The following is a 24,368-nucleotide window of genomic DNA, read 5'->3' as shown; positions in this document are numbered from 1 at the left end:
CAATGTTCATTACCTCTTCCATTAGATGCTATTTGAGGTTTATTTTAGACTAGCCTTAGCCTTGTTCACTGGACCAAAAAAGCAGCTCAAAGTTTTCTGATTAAAAGCTATCCTACAGATCTTTGCTCCCTTGACTGAAGAGACTTCTCTTCTAGGAAGTGTCATGCTGTCCCTTTCCTCTGTTTCATGTAGATGACAGTAGCATGTCAGTTGACACAATGCCAGTAGGCTCCACCATGAAGTTTCTATATCACCTATCTTCCATATCTCTGGTCACAGAACCAAAACATATGCCAGTGCCTTCTTGCCAAGAAGGGATGGGATCATTCACAATGTCCTCAATGCCAATGAGCATCATGAGAGATGCCACATACCCTTGCACCCCACACCATAAGGTATACTCTGACACTGCTGCAGCACAGGCCTAATTTAATTGTGCTTTTGTTCCATGCATAATGGAACCCCAATCTACATTTGGTCATCTGAAAGACACTGGGCTATGTGGGACAGACACTGTGCAAATGTTTCCAATACCTTCCAAATTCAGGGTATCACTTTTAGTCTGAACCATCTGTGAGGACATTTTTGAGACCTTCCTTCAGACTTGAAACACAGAGCACAGCTTCTGCAGTACCTGTATGCACAGTTCTGTGCTCTCTTAGTCACAGGTAGGGCATCCAGCAATGCACTTGTGTCAGGACTTCGTCTGCTCCTTCACTGAAGACAGTCATCAACCTACTGAGCATTTAGGAGTGCATGGGGTGGTATGGGAGGAATACCACTGGACATCAATGTCTTTCAATCTGGCAAATGTTAATGCAATGATTAAAAAGGAACTGATTCCCAATACTTCTCTCTGTTCCTCAGTTTTCCCCTCCTCCACACTTGCACACTTCACACACTCCCTCGCTGCATTCAATCCATTTGTTTTGGGTAAACCTGGCTAATTCAGCTATGCCTTACCCCAGCCCACAGTGCCCTTCCCTTTACGGCCTTTCCCGAGTACAACTTGGGGCAGGGGAAGAGATAATATATTGCCAGCAACCACTACCTTAACCACTGCATTTCAAAGAAATGGTATCATCCGGAATGGTATTGTTGTACAGCAGCTAATTGCAGGGCACGGACAGGATCTGACATGCGTCCGGAAGTACCAGAACCACTATGACCACAAGGTAGGTCCTTTATACACTGCATTTGAGGAGGGGAAAAGACAGTGTGGCTGCGGTTTTGCGCAGAAGCCTAGGAGAGCTGTTATCAAGACATGCCACATCCATGACTTATACGGTTGCCAGGACTATGCCTGGCACACAGGCAGAGCTGGGATGGGGCAGGCGGTCTCTAATGGAGCTTGTTGCTCCACAGAACTTCCCTCACAGCTCACTGCCCCTGGGGAATCATCTCTCAAGGCACAGCAGCTCTCACAGCCAATCCAGAGGCTTACATCACCTTTCCACAGCTCTGTGACCAGTGCCCTAATTCTCACAGAAACCTCCTAAACACAGTCCCACACTTAATACATATATAGGACAAGAGCACGCACACTTACTCAGCAGGGCATCTGCACCACTGATTTTGCAGTTCCCATCGCCTGCTGTGACAGAGAGGGGATGTCCCTGCATGTTGTCTCACGCAGGTCCTGTGAGGGTTGCAGGCACATAGATGTGTGCAGCATTGCAGGCATGCTTTTCCTTGGACTTTTCTCCCACACTGTTGGTCCTGGGACTAAGGGAGTGGATGTCCTCATGAGCAGTGGTCTTGGTGGAGTGCTCTTAACTCCCCTGACAATCTGTTCAAGATCTCTGTGCTAGCGGCACATGCACCATGCCACCTCTGAAGCATGGTTTTCCCACCTCATCAAGAACACAGTCTTCATCTACTTGAAATGAATACAGCACTGCTTGTCAGTCCTCTCCCACTCGGCAGCAGGCTTGACATGAGCAACTGGGTGGTGCATCTGCTGGAGAAACATTTGGGCCTTTCAGAGCACATGCTGTCAAGCTCCAGGTTGTCCCTTGCTCAGTATTCTGGGATGTCAATGCAATGGTTGTCACTTGCAAAATGCAGCAGTAGGAAAGGAGGAATAATTTTAATAAGGTTATAAGAAAGATGTTGTTCATAAAGGAGGAACAGCAAAAGAAATAGGTCTGGTGAAGAGGACAGAAGCAAAAGCTTGAGAGAAATGAAGGAGCTGCTGAAAGTCAGAACAAGCAAGACATCTGGCGGTCGTTAGCAAATATGAAGTCGCATGTAGCATTTGGCCCTTTTGCATAGCACAAGAAGTACTTCAGATTAAGGTGGGAGCTCTTGACAGTTTTAAAGCTTTCTGTTGGCAGGTGTACTTTTCATTTGTTCTGGAAAACTTCACAGCAGTCCAGTCCCACTCATTGGATCCTACCCTTTTATCCCAAGTGGCAAAGCTTCTGTCTTAGCTTTCTCTGTAAAGATATCATTCGTATGTTTAAAACCACTCTGTGAACCAAATCAATAAGCACAGACAAGCAAAGGACTTACTGCAGAACTGCACTACTTCTGTGATTTGAAATATCGTGTAGATGTACCCCTAACCACCATTGCTTTTCTGGACTTGAGGATTCTTGACCCACTTCAAGAGGCGTCTTCTGCTTGTGAGAATCTCACTTGTTAGTTTATAAATAGACTGAACTTCAAGCAGTAAAGTATACTTCTAACTTCCAAAACAGGATGCAGCAAGCCATAGTCAGTTCTGTAGTGTCTGATGCAGCGGCATCCAAACAATTTTGGCGGCAACCTCACCATACTACAACTGTCCATGCTTCTTCAGTATCCCCATGATTCAGAAACATAGTTACTCAAAATTCAGTCACAAACCCAGCACCAGCTACTCACCAACAGCAGTGTGTAAGTTTGTAACAGTGAAGCACATCTCAACCAATACCAACTTAACTGATTGTGCAAACATGAAAGGATTGTTTTGATAATGCTTGTTCCTGTAAACACTAACAATCCATTTCTGTTCTAATATGGTCCTCTTCAGTTGTACAGTGTAACAGCAGGAAGATGGAGCAAGTTTAATCGTAATATCCATTTCCTTATGATGAACTTCTGCACCTATGATGGTCTATAAAACAGTATGTTTCCACCATGTCATGCTGACTCCCTTGCTCCAGAAACACTGGGTACAGATGGTGCTCTAACAACTGCTATATTCACAATGTCATCAAAGCTTGTTTCATGTGCTTTTTCATGCCCTCAGTATCCAGTACATTCACTATACTTCTGCAGTTCTTGTATGCTCTGAGTTACCATTGGATTTCCCTTAACAGTTCACATGTTTCTAATTACCACTACAAATCAACAGAGGTGATCAGCATGCCACGATGGCAGAGCTAAAACAACTTCTGCCTCTAGGACCATTGAAAAAGACAGAACAATTACTAGGTGGGCATCATGCTGCACAGTGTCAGAGAAGTTGGGATATACACAGAGTTCCTAATGTCAGGTGAATGCAGATAACGAAGTCTCAGCATGCTTAAGAGCTAACAATGTTGGTGCTTTCAGACCTTTCACTATCACTGATGGATACTGGATTCACTCCCCAAAGAACAAAGAAAACGGTTCAAGCAACACTGTATCTTCTTGCCTGGCAATTAGAGAATCAACAATGACTTCTGAAAAAATAACAATGTAAGGCAGCGTGATTGCTTTTTTGAGCACCAAAGTTAGGATGCAGCAGGCCACTCTCATTAGACCAGTCTCCTCTCCACCCCACTGAGTTTCATCCCCCAAGGAGAAGGACCAAGCCCTGAATGTCATCTGAGTCTTGGCTTCAGGTGCCTTGAGTGGTAGAGGGAGGAAAGAAGACTCAAGTCTCCTTAAAAGTTCTGGCTCCAACCACAGGGATCCCAATTGCCTCCAACTTAGATCCAGTAAGAAACTGTCATCTCCAGACACAAAAAACACAACATCCTCTCCTAGATCCATAATAAAGGTAGTCTGATGGCCTGTGGCTGAAGCTTCAGCAACACAGGTACACTCCACCATTTCTAAGTCTGTTGTTTTGGACTTCCTTGCCCCGCTGACCATCACCAGTCACACAAATGAAGTAGATAAGTGTGAAGGATAGCGAGATAAGTTTTCCGTAAGAATTACTGTAATAGATGGGAGAGTATAAACACTGAAGATATACACGCAATTTAAACATATGTGGCATGAAGAATAGACAGGCATAAACAGGATCATCAACTGGAGGAGATGCTGCCTTTTCAAAGGCTGGCTTTTTAGAATGTATCATACCTCATACAAAACTGTAGTATTCCCATGAAGAAGAGGCCCATAGCAAATGTAGGAATGACCAACAACCCAGCCTAAATCAGAAGCTGCCCACCACACCTAAAATGAAATAAAAACATAAATATAGTAAGGAGTTTTTAAGAAGAGTTCAAAAACATTTACATGACATTTAAAGAGTATTACCTCACCAGGCTTGAGTCCATATACAGCTGACATTGTCCAGTTCAGCATAACTGCATAGCCACCTGTTGGTCTGACAACACCCTAAATGAGAAAATTTGAATATTTAAGATCATTTGAAGGATACAATGATATTCCTGTCTTTCATGAAATTTTGGGGTTTTAGCAGCAATAGACTTAAAGTTGTCTAAGTCCAATAGTCCTCACTTAAGAAAAGGATCCATTCAAACAAGTACATGCTTGTGTTAGCATTCCCACTGAAGAAGTAATTTTGGAAAACAAACAAACAAGCATACAACAAAAAAACTCATAAAAACCCAACCCAAGGCCTAGATGACAATAGTTTTCAGAAGATAACTAACAAAATGAGACTTCACTCATTAAAATAGGATATACAAATATTTAGTCAACATATGCTGACCAAAAATAAGAGATTAAGTATTACCTCACTTAAACGGTGGCCATCTAAATGCTAGGCATGTTTTAAATTCATTGCCTGGTCTCTCTGTATCATCAGTGGAAAAAAGGATCACCTGTGGAGTAGCCGATCCCTAAAATAACTGGGGTGAATTACTCCCTGAAACATACCCCTCTTTCTGCACTGCCTCTTTTTAAAGATGTCAGAAAATTTGCTTAAACCAGATGTCTATTTTTGAAAGGTTTAATATCTAGCCTGAAGTATACATACAAATGCAAAACGAAGAACATCCCAGTCTTAGTCTAAAAGAGGGATTAGAAAATCAGACTGAGAGAGAATCAATAGCATCATGCACCTTGGTAAGCCAAAAACCGTCTCTGGAACACCGTTAATAAGAAAAATTTTGACATATTTTGTAATATTTGTATGTTTAATATACATTTCATCATCTTCTAGTACACTGTTTCTAGAAGAGGGAATTAAGTAAACTATGTCCTGATGTCCTGAACTAAAACGCAGATGAGATCCATCAGACCAAACAAATGTCTACAGTGCAGACATTACAATGCAGCTATCTGTCTGTGCTAGGCATGGTACATTCTCTTTATGTAGTTAATAGAATGAAATAGGCACTTTCAGGCCTCATCCAAGAAACAAGGGACTGTAGAGACATATTAACTCGTTAAAATGGAGATTGCCACAGCAGAAAATGGTTAACTAACAATTCGCAAATTTCAGACAGCAGATTGCCTTTGTTAGTCTCAGCTTCTAAGTCAGTCCCTGCTGTGAGATTAACAAAAGGTTTGTTATGAAGGTCATAACTGAGTAATTTTACTTGCATGACCACTTACATGACTTGCAAGTTCCTTAAATGAATCAAAAAGTTATTTTATTCATTAAGTTACTCATTGTACCTTAGTGCTAGTTGACAATCTCCCTCCTGTAAGTGTGATTCATTCAAGGTGTCAAGGCTCTGGAGAGCCAACACAGTGAAGTAAACTTCTGAGAATTTTATCTCTGAGATACTATATTTTGAAACTAACAGTCAAGGATGTTGTAACAAAGGATCTTATCTTGGACCTTTTCACAAAACTAAGTAATTCAAGATGTTGCTTTAAAGTGCCCACGTTCAAGGCAAAAGCAGAAGACATTTTTCTCAGCAAAACTGATGTTTTGTTTTCCCTTACCTCCCCATAGATTCTGAACTTTATAGGTCACATCATTAAATAATTTTCTAGTAGTAGTCTAAGCACTGCCATATCCAGGGATGTGTGATACTGTCTCTGAATTTCTGGTGGTAAGACCACTGCCAGAAAATTATATTCAACTTGTCTTCTACATTCTAAAAAAGAATTTTAAGTACCAAGCAAACACTCAAGAGTTTGCTTTTAAAATAAGGTCTTTTAAAAATGATCATTAAGACTAACTGACATTTGAAAGCAAACATTTTCAAAGAATGCCCTATGTTAGTTTTCACCTATTCAATCTAAACTTTCATTTTCACAGGAATTATGTTCTCAGAACTGTTCAGTAACACAAGCCTTCAGAATATGCTTAATTCCATTTAATCTGTAATGTCATTCACTACATCTTATCTATAGGAAGATTAGTTAATATGTAAATAATGAATAAGCAAAGACTATTCAGCAATAAATGCTATCACACAAGTGATATATTAACTAATCTTGCCATTAAGTGACTATACTATGCTTATCTGAAACAGTTAAAACACAGAAGATATTAATAGATAAAAGACATTCTGCTGTACTCGAAAGTTTATACTATACAAACATTTTGAAGTAAACGCAATTTATATTACTACTATTTAAATAAAAAGCCATGATTTATTCCTAGACACTGACTTTAAAGTAGTGAAATGTGAATAAATGAGATTAAACCATTTCTAGCAATGCTTATCATTTATAGCACCGAGCTCTTGCAAACATTTTCAACCTTTTTAATTAAATATTTTCTCAAGTGGAACTGCAAATAGGTTGGTCACAGACACTTAGACTACAGATAGTCCTTTACCTTGGGCAAGCCTGTTGTTCCAGATGTATATAGAATATAAAGTGGATGGTCTGAGGGAACGGAGACACATTTATAACACTGTGCTTTTGCAAGCTCTTCTTCCCAGTCAAGATCACGGCCTGGGGCCAGAGGAACATGGCCCTGCTTATTGAAAAGTAGAAAATTGTTGAAAGAAAAACAGATGGAATAAATGGAATTGGTTCAAAAAACACGTACTATTCAATTTTTTGAACAGTACTACTCAATTTTCTGTACAGTAATCTCTCTGCTGCATTAGTTCTATTTACTACTTAAATCTTATGAATATAAAGTTCTCCCATAAAATTCAAAAACAAACTACAACAGATACACTAAAAAATTTACTTGTAAAAGAGGAAAGGCACGTGCACTACATACACACCTGAAAGTTAACATAAAAGTACAACAACTGTACACCCACCAAATTCGGTCGCTTGTAAATGAGAACTTTATCAGGTTTGCTCTGTACTCTTGCCAGTGCTCCTTCTAGGAGGGATACGTATTCCACTTTCCTTTTTGGTTCTACTCCAAAACTTGCTGTTACGATAAGCTTGGGCTAAAATAAAGACGTTAGATTGTCAATATAAACATTTGCAATATATTTTATATATGTAACCTAATAACATGTCTTCCATGAAATTCTTTGATTAATGATGCTCAATGTATAAAATCCATCTTCACATAATTAAAAAGAGGGGTTTAGATCAGTTTTCTAGTGAAATCAAGCTTGTGTGATCTTGCTGCCCATACATCTGGTTTTTGTTCAGGAGCACTCTAATAACTTCTGACACTCTTCACCATTTTCAACCAAATTTGAGTAAGAAATCAATAGTATTAAGTTCTTATAAGTTGCACAACAATTAATGAACAGAGAGAAAAAACCACCTCCATCTTAGCCCCTCCATTAAGGAAAAGTGGTACAGTGATGTCAACAATTATCTGTCCTGTTTAGCCTGCTTTATAATTATCTGCCTGCACCCAATGGCATATTTCAAAAATAGCTGTAGGACTTTGCGGGCTCTTTTCCTGCCTGCAGCTAAATGGCATGGGAGGGAAAACAGGAGAAAGAGGAAAAAGAAGGCAAACAAGAGATGACAGGAAACTAGAAATACAGGAAGAGAATAAGCTAAAGTCATAAGGCACATGAAGGAAGTAAAGCTAGAGTCTTTCAAAGTGATGGTTGTAGGATTCAGGATGCAAAACCACTAAAAATCAGATTTCCATAGTTCTGGGGTTTTTTAGAATAATTTCTATTTCCAAATGTGGATTTAGCATCTTTGTCATTAAATTAACCTCATTGGGTTTTATGTAAGGTTTCCTAAGTCAAGAAATCTGCATACAAACTATTTTCACTTAGGTCCCAAGATCAGTAATTTTATTTCTTGTATTTCAGGAAACAAAAGGTAGCATCAAAGAAATTATGTGTTAGAACACATTTTATTAGAGAAGAATGAGTCTTCAATTTCATTGTTTTGGGAGTTTTAGAAATATATTTATCCTATGCCCCTCAGTTTGATCAAGCTAGTTTACTAATTGTGTGCATTAGCATAAATCTCATTAAGTAGGCACAAACCACAATGCCACAGTTAAGGATGCATTAAACTTAGCACAGAAAGCACAGATTAAATTGTTTTCTTGTGCAATAACGTTTCCTGTCCAAAACTACCATTCAGGGAAGTTTGCTAATTAGTGTGTATTCAAAATAAAGATTTCAGATGAGCTTTACAATTTCGGCATTTGTCATCTTTCTCTTTTGGGATGCACTGATTTTAATAAAAGATGTTATAATACGATGCAGTTAAACTGAAAATTCATCTGAAGGCTACCCTGAAATTAGACTGTAATTAATGTAAGATAATAACACAGTTCTATTCAATTGTTAAGATAAAAGACTGTTGTCAACACCAGGTTTACAGTCATTTGTAAATGGTGCCACCTCTGCTCATCAACTGCTTGGTATGCAGTAAGGAAGTCTAAAAATAACTAATAGTAAATTGGCTAAGGTGATGTATTTACCAAGTGATGGTTGCTACTTGGAAGCATGATGGATCACTCTGTAAATCAAAGGTCTGCTACTGGCTTTAACTGCTGTTTTCTAGTGTTTTACCTCTCTGCCTACTGACATTACTTCCTTTGCATCTCTGCTCCCATATTGCTTTTATAGACCCATTTCCCAACTCTTCTGTGGCTCCATGTAGCCCTGCATGATATGATTAGATAGAAATGTAACTAGTTTGAAGGAAAACCAGGAAAGTTCAAAGGTTTGCTGGAGAAGGAATGCCAGTGATAGTGAGCTGTAGGAAAAAAAAACAGTATGAAGTAAAAATGAGATAAAGCAAGGCCCAATAGTACCAGACCAACAATTTTATTCTGTTGTAAATTCTGTTGTAAATCCTACAAATTCTTCTCTAGTCTCTAATAGCATACAAGGCAAAGTTTAGAAAAAGCAATAAATACATTTTATTGGGACAGCTAATAACACTGCAAAAAGCCCAAATTGAAAACTGACTAGCTTTGGGGCACAAAATGTCAGGAGTGTCATGAAGATGTTTACTGAGAGATCCAGTACTCAGGCCCTCATTATTCAACACACACAGCTCTTTCCTCATCATACCCCAGCCACATGTCTGATCACAAGCCTATGCTCAAACTTACTGCACTTTTGTTGTGCCTCACTCCTCCTTAAAAGAAATGACATGCATTTTAAAGAAATTCAGTGCTTATGCAGTCATTATATAGCTCTGCTGCACCTGCTGGTACTGCACTGGCTTTGTGGTTAGATGATCCACGACAGACTGCCGTGCACATTAAGTTCTGCCAGATATTATACAGTGCTCTAAAGAAATAGATCTGAATCATACCATACAAGTAGTTAAAAATACAATGCAAGATAGTGCCTTCTAATCTACAATACATATTCCAAAAATAAACAGTGCTTCAAGACAAGAAAAGACTGGACTGCAACTATTATAAGACAATCGTGCATCTTAAGTATCACCAGCTGAGCTTGCTACCTCATCACTCAAAGGTTTGATCATCTTATGATGAGAAGTAGGGGTAACCATTCATAGCCATACCTGTGGGCAGGAACTATGTCTTATTCAGAATAAACTATTACAAAATATGAGCTCATTTTTTCAAGGAGGTCTTATTACAATTTCCAGATGTCTCAACTGTAAATAAGTGAGGAATACAGTATTTCTGACATCAATGAAAGATACTAACAGTTTTGAGTGACTTGGGTGTCTTGTACCTTTTGTATGTCAAAGAACTGTTCACTTGCAAATCATAATAGTGCTTTAGTGAAGCGTATTCAAAAAACACTTGTCTGAAAAACTCCATTAATTGTATTTTATTTTGCAGGGTTTGGACTTAAAATCTAAAAAGTCCTCTGGAATTGCTATACAATTATTGTGATTCAAAAAACACGAGAAAATTTGATTGTTGAAGACATAGCAACTACCCTATTAAATAGGCATATAAGCATATTGTTCTTAAGTAGCCTTCTCAGTTTTCCTAGTTTACTAAGATAAAGTGATTAAACAGATGTCCTGTCAATTTCTCAAAATATAGTTAATGCCCTTTTCCATCTGCTGGAAAAGTAGCACTGCGAGCTGCAGGCAATCCAGGAGACTCCTGAAATGCACTGAGGATAACTTCTAAAGCCAGGTAATAGACAGCCTTACCAGAGGGGATGTGATACCGGACCTGTTGGTCACCAATGGAAGTGAGCTAATTGGTGATGTCAAGATTGGAAGTAGTCTGGGCTGCAGTGATCATGCACTGGTGGAGTTTGCAGTCCTGAGCGATATGGGTCAGGTGAACAGTAACGTCAGGACCCTGAATTTTAGGAAAGCAAAATTCCAGCTGTTCAAGGAGTTAGTCAATAGGACCCCGTGGGAAACTGCCCTCAGGGACAAGGGAGCAGAACAGAGCTGGCAGATCTTTAAGGACACTTTCCACAGAGCACAAGAGCTCTCAATCCCCAGGTGTACGAAATCAGGAAAGGAAGGCAAGAGATCGGCATGGATGAGTTGAGACCTGCTGGTCAAACTAAAGGGCAAGAAGGAAATGCACAGGCAGTGGAAGCAGGGACAGGTATCCTGGGAAGAGTATAGGGATGCTGCCCAGTTGTGTAGGGATAGGGTCAGGAAGACCAAGTCAGGATGCAAAGAATAGTAAGAAGGGTTTCTACAGGTATGTCAGCCAGAAAAGGAAAGTCAAAGAAAGCGTACCCCCCCTGATGAACAAGACTGGCAAACTGGTAACAAGAGACAAGGAGAAGGCTAAGGTACTCAGTAACTTTTTTGCCTCAGTCTTCACTGGCAACCTTGCTTCCCACACCTCTCAAGTGGATGGACCGCAAGACAAAGACTGGGGGAGTAAAGTCCCTCCCACCGTAAGACAAGATCAGGTTCGTGACTACCTGAGAAACCTGAACATACATAAGTCCATGGGACCTGACGAGATGCATCCCAGAGTCCTGACAGAATTGGCTGATGTACTTGCCAAGCCACTCTCCATACTTGAAAAGTCATGGCAGTCAGGTGAAGTCCCTGGTGACTGGAAAAAGGGAAACATTGCACACGTTTTTAAAAAAGGTAGAAAGGAGGACCCTGTCAGCCCCTGACCTGTCAGCCTCACCTCTGTGCCTGGGAAGATCATGGAATAGACCCTCCTAGAAGCCACACTAAGGCACATGGAGGACAGGGAGGTGATTCTAGACAGCCAGCATGGCTTCACCAAGGGCAAGTCCCACCTTACCAACCTAGTGGCCTTCTATGATGGAGTGACTACATCAGTAGACAAGGAAAGAGCTACAGATGTCATCTAGCTGGACTTCTGTAAGGCCTTTGACACAGTCCCCCACAACATCCTTCTCCCAGTATCAATACAGGCTCGGGTATGAAGGGATTGAGAGCAGCCCTGAGGAAAAGGACTTGGGGATACTGGTGGATGAAAACCTGGACATGAGCTGGCAATGTGCGCCCATAGCCCAGAAAGCCAACTGTATCCTGGGCTGCATCCAAAGAAGCATGACCAGCAGGTTGAGGGAGGTGATTCTGCCCCTCTACTCTGCTCTCATGAGACCCCACCTGGAGTACTGCACCCAGCTCTGGAGCCCTCAGCACAGGAAAGACATCAACCTGTTGGAGCAGGTCCAGAGGAGGGCCACAGAAATGATCAGAGGGATGGAACACCTCTCCTATGAAGAAAGGCTGAGTTGGGATTGTTCAGCCTGGAGAAGAGAAGGCTCCAGGGAGACCTTACTGTGGCCTTTCAGTTCTAAAGGGGGCTTATAAGAAAGATGGACACAAAATTTTTAGCAGGGTCTGTTGAGATCGACAAGGGGTAATTGTTTTAAACTAAAAGAGGGTAGACTGAGACTAGATATAAGGAAGAAATTTTTTACGATGAGGATGGTGAAACACTGGAACAGGTTGCCCAGAGAGATGGTAAATGCCCCATCCCTGGAAACATTCAAGGTCAGGTTGGACAGGGCTCTGAGCAACCTGATCTAGTTGAAGATGTCCCTGTTCATTGCAGGGGGGTTGGACTAGATGACCTTTAAAGGTCCCTTCCAACCCAAATTATTCTATGATTCTGTGAAAGTACCTATTGTTTTGATACTGCAAACTATATATTCCCAGATTCAGGTGAAAGGAAAGATGACAAGAAATGCCTGTTCTCATGCTTTGTATCACTTCATCACAATTCACTGCAGAATGTCTATAACTGCCAATATCTGACAAGGAAATTATCAGCTGCAGGACTTTGCAGCATTCCCAGACCTATTTAAAATTCAAGATAAATTAAGGTAAGCTGGTGAAGTATATGTACCTTTTCATAGTCACTAGAAAGCACTTGTTATTTCTTTCACTTAGATCTTCTAATAAAACGTGAAGTTTGGCCTTTCTTCCACAAAAGCATCTCACAGCCAGCTTTCCATTCCACATCTTTAACTCCTTCTAATTAATCTTACCAACATTAGGTCCTGTACTGCAGCATCTAAACCAATTCACATAAAAGCCTAAAAGAAAGGCTAGGTTTTTTTGAGACTGCTTCAATTAACTCCTGAGTTCAGTAGAATACCAGCTATCACAGCTACTTATATACATATCTTAAAGATAATCTCAGTAGTGTACAATTCTCTTATCAAGAAAGCTTTACCATGTTGCAAAATTGGGGCATGTTTTGAAATTTAGATTGAGGATGTGCGTCTCCTCTTTACTTACACTTTCATTACACATCAGATGGACCAAAAATCATCCACAATATTTATATCTGCCTTTTAAAGAAACAAAAAGGCAATATAAATTAGGGTTTAATCCATGGCCTGCAGCTAGTAATTCTATAGCTCACCCTGAAAAAGACTTGCTGTGTGACCTTGTGTAAATCACTTAAACTTCCTCTGTTTTCTTTTTAATGCACGAAGCAAGGGTTATGATTCCTGTGCTGTCTCCCTTTGCTCCTCAGAGAAAATCCATTGGGATTAATTAGTTAATCTTTGCAAAATACTCTAAAAGTAAACATGCTAGATGATTTGTATTCCAGCAACCTTCGTTTTAAAGATTTATCTTTTTTAGTTCTACATTATTTTTCCCTAATTCTATGAGTTAAAATTAATTTTTATAGCTTGTTAAAAAAGTGGGGGAGTGGGAAGAAAGACAGGGAAAACTATGTTGTTGGCCTTCCCCCAGCTTTTTTTCACAATTCCAACAAACCATTTCAGCCATTTTATTAACTACTGCTTTGTTAAAACGTCAAGGCGGTGAGGGGGCATGCATTCAACTTTCTATTTATAGATATTCATAAAATTCAAGCCTTGGTGATCTGAAAATCACTTCTGTACACAAAAACCTAAGTTAAAGTTCCACAAATCCCATGGACTTTACCCCACATAATGTTTTGGCTTATCTGTTTAACCAACGTGATTCAACGATAGATGGCTACCACAGATGGTCTGAATGATCCAGGTGACTGATCAAAATGACAAAGAGTTTTGTCTCGTTCACTTGTAGAAAACAAGAACAGAAACTTCCAGTACAAACATTGTTAGCTGGTTTGAAACTAATGCATACGCAAGCTACTAATATGCACATATAAGCTACTAAGTAGATTATTAAAGTACTATTTGCATTTTCACTTACAAAGACTTACATAATGCTTCACAAACAAGCTCAACTTGTGTCGAACTTGGAAGCCTTTAAAGCATTCACCTCTATTAATTATGTTTTCTGCAGAGTCACTTACTTAAGGCAACTGGTTCCCCAGCTGCCTTGATTCATGTAGAAATTAGATTAAGTAGATTTATAGCTGAAAAAATGTACTACCTAATATGTCTAAACATCAAGTAAACCAATGAAGTCATTTAGATTTGGCAGCATTCCTCATACACTTGAGGAAAATGCTGGGCTAAAAGCCAATTTTAAGGTGATGCTTTGTAGAAAAAGATTGACAAACAGGAGAAGAAAGTATGCTCTAAACAGACAGCAGCATGTTAAACTCATGCTTTTTTAAAAGAGGTCAAAATTTGTATCTCAGTGTCTGCTATAAAGTATCACCCTCAGCACAGATGTAGTACTTTGTTCATATTGCAATGTTAGGTATTATAAACAAATCGAGGCTGCGTGCCACACAAAGAGAAATGTTGTTATCCTCTCTGGAAAAAAAACCCCACAGTTTTGACATTGACTTATATGAACAACTAATGCAATGGTGTTTGTTATTCCAAATACGTATTACCTTTGCATGATCAATGCGAACAGAAAGCTCTTTAGATGCAAATCCACCAAAAATCAGGCTATGGATAGCTCCTATTCTTGCACAAGCCAGCATACAGTACACTGTCTGTGGAATCATAGGCATGTAGATGACCACACGATCTCCTTTCTTCACACCATGTCTGACCATGACATCAGCTAACTTGGAGACCTGTACTGACAAAACATTCACAACATATTAGAAGTTTCTCCAGACCTGCTCTTGCCCCATAAAAAGCAACTTGCACATAGTCAACAGACACAGGACATTAAGGAGACAAGCCAGTATGATATGGAAGGTTGATGAACGATGCAATCCAGGTTCAAAATATTTAGTACAATTTCCTTTTTGCAAAAAACACTGCAATACATTTTTCTTTTGTAAAATGAGAATGGACTGAAGCTAATTATTTTGCACATCAGAGCAAAAAAAAAATCAATAGCAATGTTTTGCAAACTTTTAAATGACACTCTAACCACTCATTCTTTTATCCAGGTAACTGCTTATATGTCTCAATTTTAGCTTTTAAGAATGAATGTAAACAGGGCACTTCATAACACAAATTCTGTCCTAACTAGCTAAGTTTGAAACACAAATAAATATGTAGTAATATTTTCTCTACCACAGTGTTTTAAACTTTTCAGAATCTGAGACAAGAAATCTTATACCCTAAACCAAATGTAAATACAAATTCAGAGAAACACACTTAGATTTAAGAAGTCATTTTTCCTCTCATTTTCAGATTTTCATTTTTGATATGCAGAAGCCTGAAGACAGACTGTGCATGGCAGCAAAGGACTGGAACTCAAGAAATGTGATAGATCAGCAGCCATGTCAGCCATCTGTATCACCATGAGAAAATATTTATTACCTCAACAAGTGTACAGCATTCTGTCACAAAACTAGTATTGAATATTTCATTACTGCTCCAGGATGGACAATTTACCACATAGTAAGTTCTGTTAGAATGACCATGGGAGCCTGTGACAAGCACTGTGCACTTGCCCCTAACTGCTGGTTGCAGCATGGAAATGTGGCATCTTCTGAAGGAAAAGCAAATTACTAATTCCCCAAGGGCAACTGAATGAACTCACCTGTCACAGGTTTTTCGAATTCCAGAGGCTGACAGCTGTGTAACACTTGGTATCTACACCTGCTCACTGCCTTTAAATTTTTCAATCAGACATCAGTGTGTAGAGGTGTGTAAGTAATAAAGGTAAAACTGCATGTAACTGTGCACAAAACATAGGCTAATAGGTTAACAAGAAAAACTGTAAGAAGGAACAAAGTAGACTAATAAGCTAATAGTAAACAGGATGGAAGTAGAAACATCCCAGGAAGTCATGAGCTGGAATACTCCATAAGCATGGTTACACGCCAGTCAGACATAACAAGAACAGTTTTGCTTGCAATAGTTTTACATTAGTGATAAAACTAAAAAGTTAAATTCTCTATGAAGATCTTGGGATATCTGAAGACATATAAATCTAAGTTTAGAACAAAGGAGTTGCTTTGTTTTACAGGGGAACTCTTCTTACCTACAGTAGGAAAATTCTCTTTAAGAGACTGCCATTCACTAGAAAATAGTACAATAAACATAAGAAGTTTAAGCATTCTAATTTTTTTCTCTATCAATATAATATGAATCTACTCATGTATGAATTCCTCACATCTTAACTGTACTGTGTTATTCCTTATTTATTCATTATATCACATAGATAAGGTTTCAAGTAAAATTTAGTCTTTTGAAAGACTCTTCTTCAGGTACTATAAGACTGCAGAGAAAAGAAAGGGGAGTCAAACTCCTGAGAGCAGCAGGGGGATGTTGCCTGTAGAATAGAAAATAGCCAAGCTCCTGAAGCAATAAGGGAGGTTTTCAGTGGCCCAGCAAATACTGCAAGCAATGGGAACAGCCTAGGCCGATAATACACGTTGTGCAACCAGGACAGGAGGTAAGGACCCTCTTTTTCAAGGATGAGCTAGTCAGGACAGTAGAATTGCTTTGAAATATTTTATTTTCATTTATATTATTCATCAACTTTTTCATTATCAAGTATTTCATTATTCATCAAATTTGAGTTTTCTCTGTTTCCCCCTGCTACACCACTTAGACACACACAAGTCTATGGGACCAGATGGGATCCACCCAAGGGTACTGAGGGAGCTGGCAGAAGAGCTCACCAAGCCACTTCCCATCACCTACCAGCAGTCCTGGCTAACCGGGGAGGTCCCAGGGGACTGCAGGTTAGCAAATGTGACACCCATCTACAAGAAGGGCCAGAAGGAGGATCCGGGGAACTACAGGCCTGTCAGCCTGACCTCGGTGCCAGGGAAGGTTATGGAGCAGATCATCTTGAGTGCCATCATATGGCACGTACGGGACAACCAGGCGATCAGGTCCAGTCAACATGAGTTTATGAAAGGCAGGTCCTGCCTGACTAACCTGATCTCCTTCTACAACAAGGTGACCCGCTTAGTGGATGAGGGAAAGGCTGTGGATATAGTCTACCTAGACTTCAGTAAAGCCTTTGACACCATTTCCCACAGCATTCTCCTGGAGAAACTGACTGCTCATGGCTTAGACGGGTGCACTCTTTGCTGGGTAAAAAACTGGCTGGACGGCCGAGCCCAAAGGATTATGGTGAATGGAGTTAAATACAGCTGGCAGCCGGTCACAAGTGGTGTTCCCCAGGGCTCGGTACTGGGACCGGACTTGTTTAGTATCTTTATCAATGATCTGGACAAGGGGATCGAGTCACCCTCAGTAAGCTTGCAGACACCACCAAGTTGGGGGGGAGCATTGATCTGCTTGAGGGTAGGAAGGCTCTGAAGAGGGATCTACACAGGCTGGATTGATAGGCTGAGGCCAACTGTATGAGGTTCAACAAGGCCAAGCGCCAAGTTCTACACTTGAGTCACAACAACCCCATACAACGCTACAGGCTTGGGGACGACTGGCTGGAAAGCTGCCCTGCAGAAAAGGACCTGGGGGTGTTGTTTGAGAGCCGGCTGAAGATGAGCCAGCAGTGTGCCCAGGTGGCCAAGAAGGCCAACGGCATCCTGGCCTGTATCAGAAATAGTGTGGCCAGCAGGAGCAGGGAGGTGATCGTGCCCCTGTACTCGGCACTGGTGAGGCCACATATCGAATACTGTGTTCGTTTTGGGCCCCTCACGACAAGAAGGACATTGAGGTGCTGGAGCATGTCCAGAGAAGGGTGACAATGCCGGTGAGGGGTCTGGAGCACAAGCCTTATGATGAGTGGTTGAGAGAGCTGGGATTGTTTAGCCTGGAGAAGAGGAGGCTGAGGGGAGACCTTATTGCTCTCTACAACCACCTGAAAGGAGGTTGTAGAGAGGTGGGTGCTGGTCTCCTCTCCCAAGTGACAAGTGATAGGACAAGAGGAAATGGCCTCAAGTTGTGTCAGGGGAAGCTTAGACTGGATATTAGGAAAAATTTCTTCACTGAAAGCGTTGTCAGACATTGGAACAGGCTGCCCAGTGAGGTGGTGGAGTCACCATCCCTGGAGGTATTTAAAAGACATGTGGATGAGGCACTTAGGGACATGGTTTAGTGGTGGGCTTAGCAGGGTTAGGTTTACGGTTGGACTTGATGATCTTATAGCTCTTTTCCAACCTAAATGATTCTATGATTTAAAGAGTTACCTTATTCCCATTTAATATTTCAAATTCTAGTACCACTGTTACTTTCTGAGATCTGTAGGCATTAGGCTCTTTCTTTTACGAGCATATTCAAGAAAACTTGGCACAATTACATCCAATCCTAGAAGCCTGATACATGTACTGAAGAAGATAATATAGCATTACTCACTGCTACTCTCTTCAGTGGGAACACATGTTAAGACTTTCAGCAACCTGAGACAATAACATCCAGAGGCTCCAGATGCAGCTGACCTGTGTTTGCATTAAATATACAGCTCATCCACAATCAAACTATGCATATTTCTACACTTCTCCCTGAGGATTTAAGAAAACGGAAACATAGAATCCCCAAGCATGCATGCTTGCACCAGAACATAATAGCAGAGCTTCCATTTTTTATAAACATTGCATAAATCCCTTCTGTTATTTTCAACCGCAAGAGAGACTATGTTTACAAGGCAAAGTCATCATCATACCAAGCTGAAAACTCACACAAACTAAGGTATGTATATGATTTATTTGTAACAGACCTCTTATATTAAATGTTACTGATTATCGAAAGAAAGTATCTTTAATTCTAGACTTATTAATACCTATGAATGCTCTATAAAACTGACATAAGCTATCAAAACCCAACAAAAATCAACAAGGCCTGGACATGTACACAACTAGAATTTATTGTCATACCACCGGCGTTTACAGTCATTTTCAGATAGGATGTGTGAAAGTAATTGTAAGTAAGGATAACAACCCTACTTCAGAAGGTAAATTCCTTTTCTATACTTCCTGCTGTGAAAACATTAAGATCTGCAAACTCATTATAACACAGAACTAATATCACCTTATCTCAAAGAATTGAGAAAAATAACCCTTATCTTTGCTTCCTGTGAAACTCTCAAGCAGAGTGTTGACAAAAAGGCCAGCGGCAACGAAAACAATGTTTAATGAGTAATTTTATAGTCAGTGTAAGTGTGGATAGTAGGCAATAAGTAGTTAAACACAATGGACAATATTATTATTCGTTATTATTATTATTGTATAATAATTAATGATGATGAAAAAGGCAACATTTAAAGATCATAATTAGTAATTTTGTAATATAAGACTCCCAGTGCCTGTATACAAGCTATGTAACTTTGGTATCTGGCTGTAGAAGGGAGACAGTGAAGAGATCTGCGTGTACTTAAGTAATTTTTATTGAAACCTATCATAGGTAAATTGTACTTAAAGCAGAATATATGTATCATGCTGCAGACAAGAACCACGTCTTCCATGCAAACCCAGTAATAACTTCTCTGCACTTAGCCCCCCCACCCAAGAGAGTTTAATGTCACTGAAGACAATAACCCAATACAATACATGGTTATCTGTGATTTTCCTTGTGCCCTTTTCCGCATCCTTCTGACAGCCAGGGAACATTTGGACTACATGATACATAATAAAACACTGTCTCTATCCACAACTATTTGGAAGACTATGGAACACCATAAAGCAGGTTTACATTTCCCTTAAGATTGATGTGGAAACCCTGAAACATCCAAGCAATCACTCTTTCTAAAAAGGCGGGAGGGGGAGGGAAGAGCGAGTAGTAACATTTCATTAAACTGTTAAAAGCCATGAAACCTTCTACTTTGTTACAGTGTGATGTCATTTATGGTTTACATTAAGACAGCGTACTTTATCACTCAAGATTTTACAGTTGCTATTTTCCTACCACCATGCTATTTCTTTGCTTTCCTTCAAGTTTAAGATTGCTCTATCACTTTAATATATTTGACACTTCAGTAATAAAATCACTTGAGACCAAGTGATATAATAAGAAACTCAAGTAGGCTTTCAGCTTTGAAGATCTGGGCTTAAATTATATTTCTATCAAATGCAAGCCCCCAGTGAGCATGGCTTTATTTTCACCCAGCCACCAAACAAATACATCTGTATTAGCAGTTCAGGTTTGGAGAAGTACTGCAGTTCTGAAGTAAATCACCTGTCTGTCCCTAGTAGTTACAAAAAGCAGTTTTGGTCCATGCCAAAAGAACTCTTCTTAGAAGATACTAAAACAGAAATTCCACTCAAAATGCTCAAAAGATGAATTTCATACCTTCCTGGGTTGCACAATGACTGGGTTATACCAGTGTCAAGTCCTTCAATGCAAGCTAAACACAAAAGGATTCTTCAAATACCAAGAGCTTCTGAAACATCCTGAAGTGCATCTCATGGTTGTGAAAAGAGCCATGTCACACACGCATTCCTCTAAACCAAAGGCAGCAAGTCACCTTACGCTCTTCAGCTTCTCCACTGTATCGTTTTTCCAAGACTATTAAAGGAAGAACTCCTTCCTACTCCCCCCCACCCCTGGATCAGCCTCTTCACTCTTCTATTACTCTTCTTAATTATTGTTTCCTCCTTTTCTTACTGCTCCAAAAGCTGCTCCAGCAGATGCACCACCCAGTTGCTAATGTCAAGCCTGCTGCCAAGTGGGAGAGGACTGACAAGTGGTGCTGCATTCATTTCAAATAGATGAAGACCATGTTCTTGATGAGGTGGGAAAACCATGCTTCAGAGGTGGCACAGCATGTGTGCCACTAGCACAGAGGTCTTGAACAGATCGTCAGGGGAGTTGAGAGCATTCCACCAAGCCCACTGCTCATCCACAGACATCCAAGGACATCCACGTCCTTGGTCCCAGGATCAACAGTCCCAGGACACAGTCTAGGGAAAAGCGTGGCAATGGTGCTGGACACATCTACGTGCCTGCAACCTCCAGAGGACCCCCGCAAGACAACACACAGGAACATCTCCTTGGCCCACTCTCTGCCATGGCAGGCAGTGGGAACTGCAAAATCAGTGGTCCAGATGCCTGCATGAGTAATGTGCTTACTCCTTTCCTGCACATGTATTGAGCGTGGGACTGTGTTTAGGAGGTTTCTGGAAGAATTAGGGCACTGGTCACAGAGCTGTGGAAAGGTGATGTAAGCCTCTGGATTGGCTGTGAGAGCTGCTGTGCCTTGAGAGATGATTCCATGCTGTGAGGGAAGCTCTGTGGAGCAACAAGCTCCATCAGACACCACCTGCCCCATCCCAGCTCTGCCTGTGTGCCAGGCACAGTCCTGGAAATTGTGTAAGCCCCTGACATGGAATGCCTCAGTAACACAGCCCTTCTAGGCTTCTGCACAAAACCCTAGCCACACTGTCTCAAATGTGGTGTATAAAGGACCTACCCAGTGGTGGTAGTGGTGCTGGTACACTCTTCCACAAACAACAAGAAAAAGGTAAATCGGGATAATTTCTATTTCTTTCTCATACAGCCAGACAGCTGCTGGGCCTGCAGTTAGTTGCAGTAATTTCTCCTTCCTTCTTTCAGATGCCAAGAAATTCTTTGGATTGAGAGGAAACTGAGGATTTTTGGGAAGGGACGTTTTCCTTCCTGTTTTGGGAGATCAGCTGTGGACTGTGTGTCTCCAAGGAGGGCCTAGGATGAGATGGGAATTCTGCAATACCTATCAGCTTGGCATGGATTTAATGTTTGATCAGAAGTGATGCCATGGCATTCACTCTGCAGAAGAGATGCGTTCCAGAGAACCATTTGTCTCAGAAGGAATTTCTGGTACTTGTGAATGATAGCCCATAGTGTTCTGCACAACTCCTGCAGCATCTATATTCCCCTAAAAGGCCACTGTTTGAACAACATCCACTCAGAGTGGGGAGAGAAATCAAGCAACAATGAGACAGCTGAAGGGTGAGCATGGCACTTCCTAAAGAAATCCACAAGTCAAGGAAGCAAAGATTTGTGGGATAGCGATGTTCAGATGGCTTTGAAGTAAGCTATGGGACATTCAGTTCAAAGGATGAAACTAAACCTAGTCCAAAGTAAAACTCACAAACCACATATAGTGGAAATCTCAGGAGCCTCAGCAGTTAATTCAGCATGGCTTTGCTTCACTCATCTGCCCACGCTGCACCAAGTTATACATTATTATAGGCATCGCTGACATTGACATGCTGCAGTACAACTATCTTCAGTCGGGGAGATCGAGTTCCAGCTGCTTCTTCAGACTTTTACAGTGTCATTTGGAAGTCTTTCATGTGGAATGTGAAAAACCCAAGATACCACTCTTTGTAAACTCCTGATTAGTCTCAACCTTTAAAGAATACTAATATTGATGTTTTTGAAGAGCTACCCCAGCAACATCGCAGTTAAATCTTTCTAGGACATACACTGAAGAATGTCATTTGAGATTTAAATAAGATAAGGATAACCAGAATTAAAGAAATCTAATACATAGTTTTATCAAGATAATGTTGCTTTACCAGACAAAGAGGATAAAAAGTTGGGTTCTCAGTCTCAGTAGGATTTTCTGTCTATATTCTAGCTTTGATTCTAAATCAACTCTGAGAAAAAGTATCTTGAAATGAAAGTCACTGTTTGTAGCTAAGAAGGAATTGGTCATTTTTCAAGGCAGAAGGCCAAGAAAGAAGGTGGAGTAAAGCATGAAGAATTAGAAACAGAACAATATGGGCAATTCCTCAGTCATATACAGGAGATAGGAGCAGAGCAATACAGATACACACATAAATCCAAATTGACAATGGCTAATACAGCTATTTTGGAAGCAGATGCTCCTAGGGTGAGTAATTATGGAAAAAACCTTGCTACGGAAGAAATTACATCCTAGCCCATTGTTGATAACCTGAAGCCCTTCTTTCTCATCCATGTTTTTGTAACATTCAATGTTGTCAGAGGCTTGGCGGGGTGTTGGTTTTACTAATCCTGTCATGTTACTGCACTCAGAAATTATTTACGACAGCACTGAACTCAACATGTTAACTGTGCATTGTTATTGAAAAGAATCACAGAGAGAAATAATACTGCTTTTGTGTACATGATCTGTCAAGCATCAACAACTGCAAATAATATGACCCTCAAATTCTTGAGATTTCTTTTTAGCAAGTGAGGCATTCTAGAGAATACACCCAATGATGTACACAGAAGGGTTTTTGCACCTACCTAACAACCTTTGCCTTAACTTGAAAATGGTAGTATTTTCCAACACAATCAGGAAGATTTTTTTTAAATGAACAGAAGCCATTGCTCCTTATTTCTTCTGGGCATCTTTTTATTTCCCTAATACTACACAGATTCAGCAATATTTCTACCAGAATTTGTGTCTCCCTTGTCTTTTCCTGACATTTGACTACTAGAATTAGAGAACGTCCCAAGGCATACTCAAAATTTTCACCTACGTGCCCATTTCACTGGCTTCAGTCCAACATTGTAATCCTCATTTAAAGGCCTATAACATGCATCAGTAAAGAAAAAAGTCCCATCAGTACATTCTGGAAGACGTCTTAAATTTGCCAAATTCCTCCTCTCTGCATTTGGAGGATTTCACCTGTAACAACATATAATTAACACACTTAAAATGCAACTGTATGCATACGTACAACTTCACTTTAACTAACTGTAATTCTCAAGACTTTCCAAGTGTGAAGACAGTATAGTTGTACAGAATATCAAAACAAATTGATCTTGCCATTATTTACATCAATAAAGAATTGCTGAAATTGTCCTGCAATTCTTCTATTCCAGTTCTGCCAAAAAAAAGTTTCCCACAAGTTGGGCACTAAACATCCACAAGCTTCCAACATTTCTCTCAATTATTCATAGTTTAGTGGTGCTTAACTTCAAAATTGCAGCATCACTGTAGCTCTTAGGTCTGAACAGCAGTGCAACAAGTAAAAACGATAGGGATAATTTGAAAACAACAGGCTTCCTGAGTACATAACTGAAACTATCACACCCTCCCTAAGGAGCCTTATTATCTCCAGCCAAGCACCTATGTAATTTTTTTCATCCTTACCATGAGTTTGACCCAACCTCCTACAAAACTCAGCATCTTCGCACCCTGTGACCCACAGTTGTCCTACATAACTTCCAGTGAATCCATCTATTAACACCACTTTTACTACCAAAAGCCAGAAAGAATTTCACCAAGTGCTGATCTCTTGTAGAGACATTTTGAACAGG

General features: G+C 40.3%; 1 protein-coding gene across 1 annotated transcript in view; it reads right to left on the bottom strand.

Annotated features, from left to right (window-relative positions):
- ACSS3 (acyl-CoA synthetase short chain family member 3) overlaps window positions 1-24,368 on the bottom strand; it is a 90,426-nt gene that overhangs the window by 56,593 nt on the left and 9,465 nt on the right. The window contains exons 3-7 of the mRNA XM_059816622.1: window positions 14,666-14,854; window positions 7,341-7,475; window positions 6,902-7,042; window positions 4,456-4,536; window positions 4,276-4,371 (exon numbers count right to left, since the gene is read on the bottom strand). Of these exons, the coding sequence (XP_059672605.1) occupies window positions 4,276-4,371; window positions 4,456-4,536; window positions 6,902-7,042; window positions 7,341-7,475; window positions 14,666-14,854 (642 nt within the window). The remainder of the gene's footprint in view (window positions 1-4,275; window positions 4,372-4,455; window positions 4,537-6,901; window positions 7,043-7,340; window positions 7,476-14,665; window positions 14,855-24,368) is intronic.

The sequence above is a fragment of the Gavia stellata genome, chromosome 4, assembly GCF_030936135.1.
Source record: "Gavia stellata isolate bGavSte3 chromosome 4, bGavSte3.hap2, whole genome shotgun sequence".
NCBI lineage: Eukaryota > Metazoa > Chordata > Aves > Gaviiformes > Gaviidae > Gavia > Gavia stellata.
This window is presented reverse-complemented; position numbering and strand designations above follow the sequence as displayed.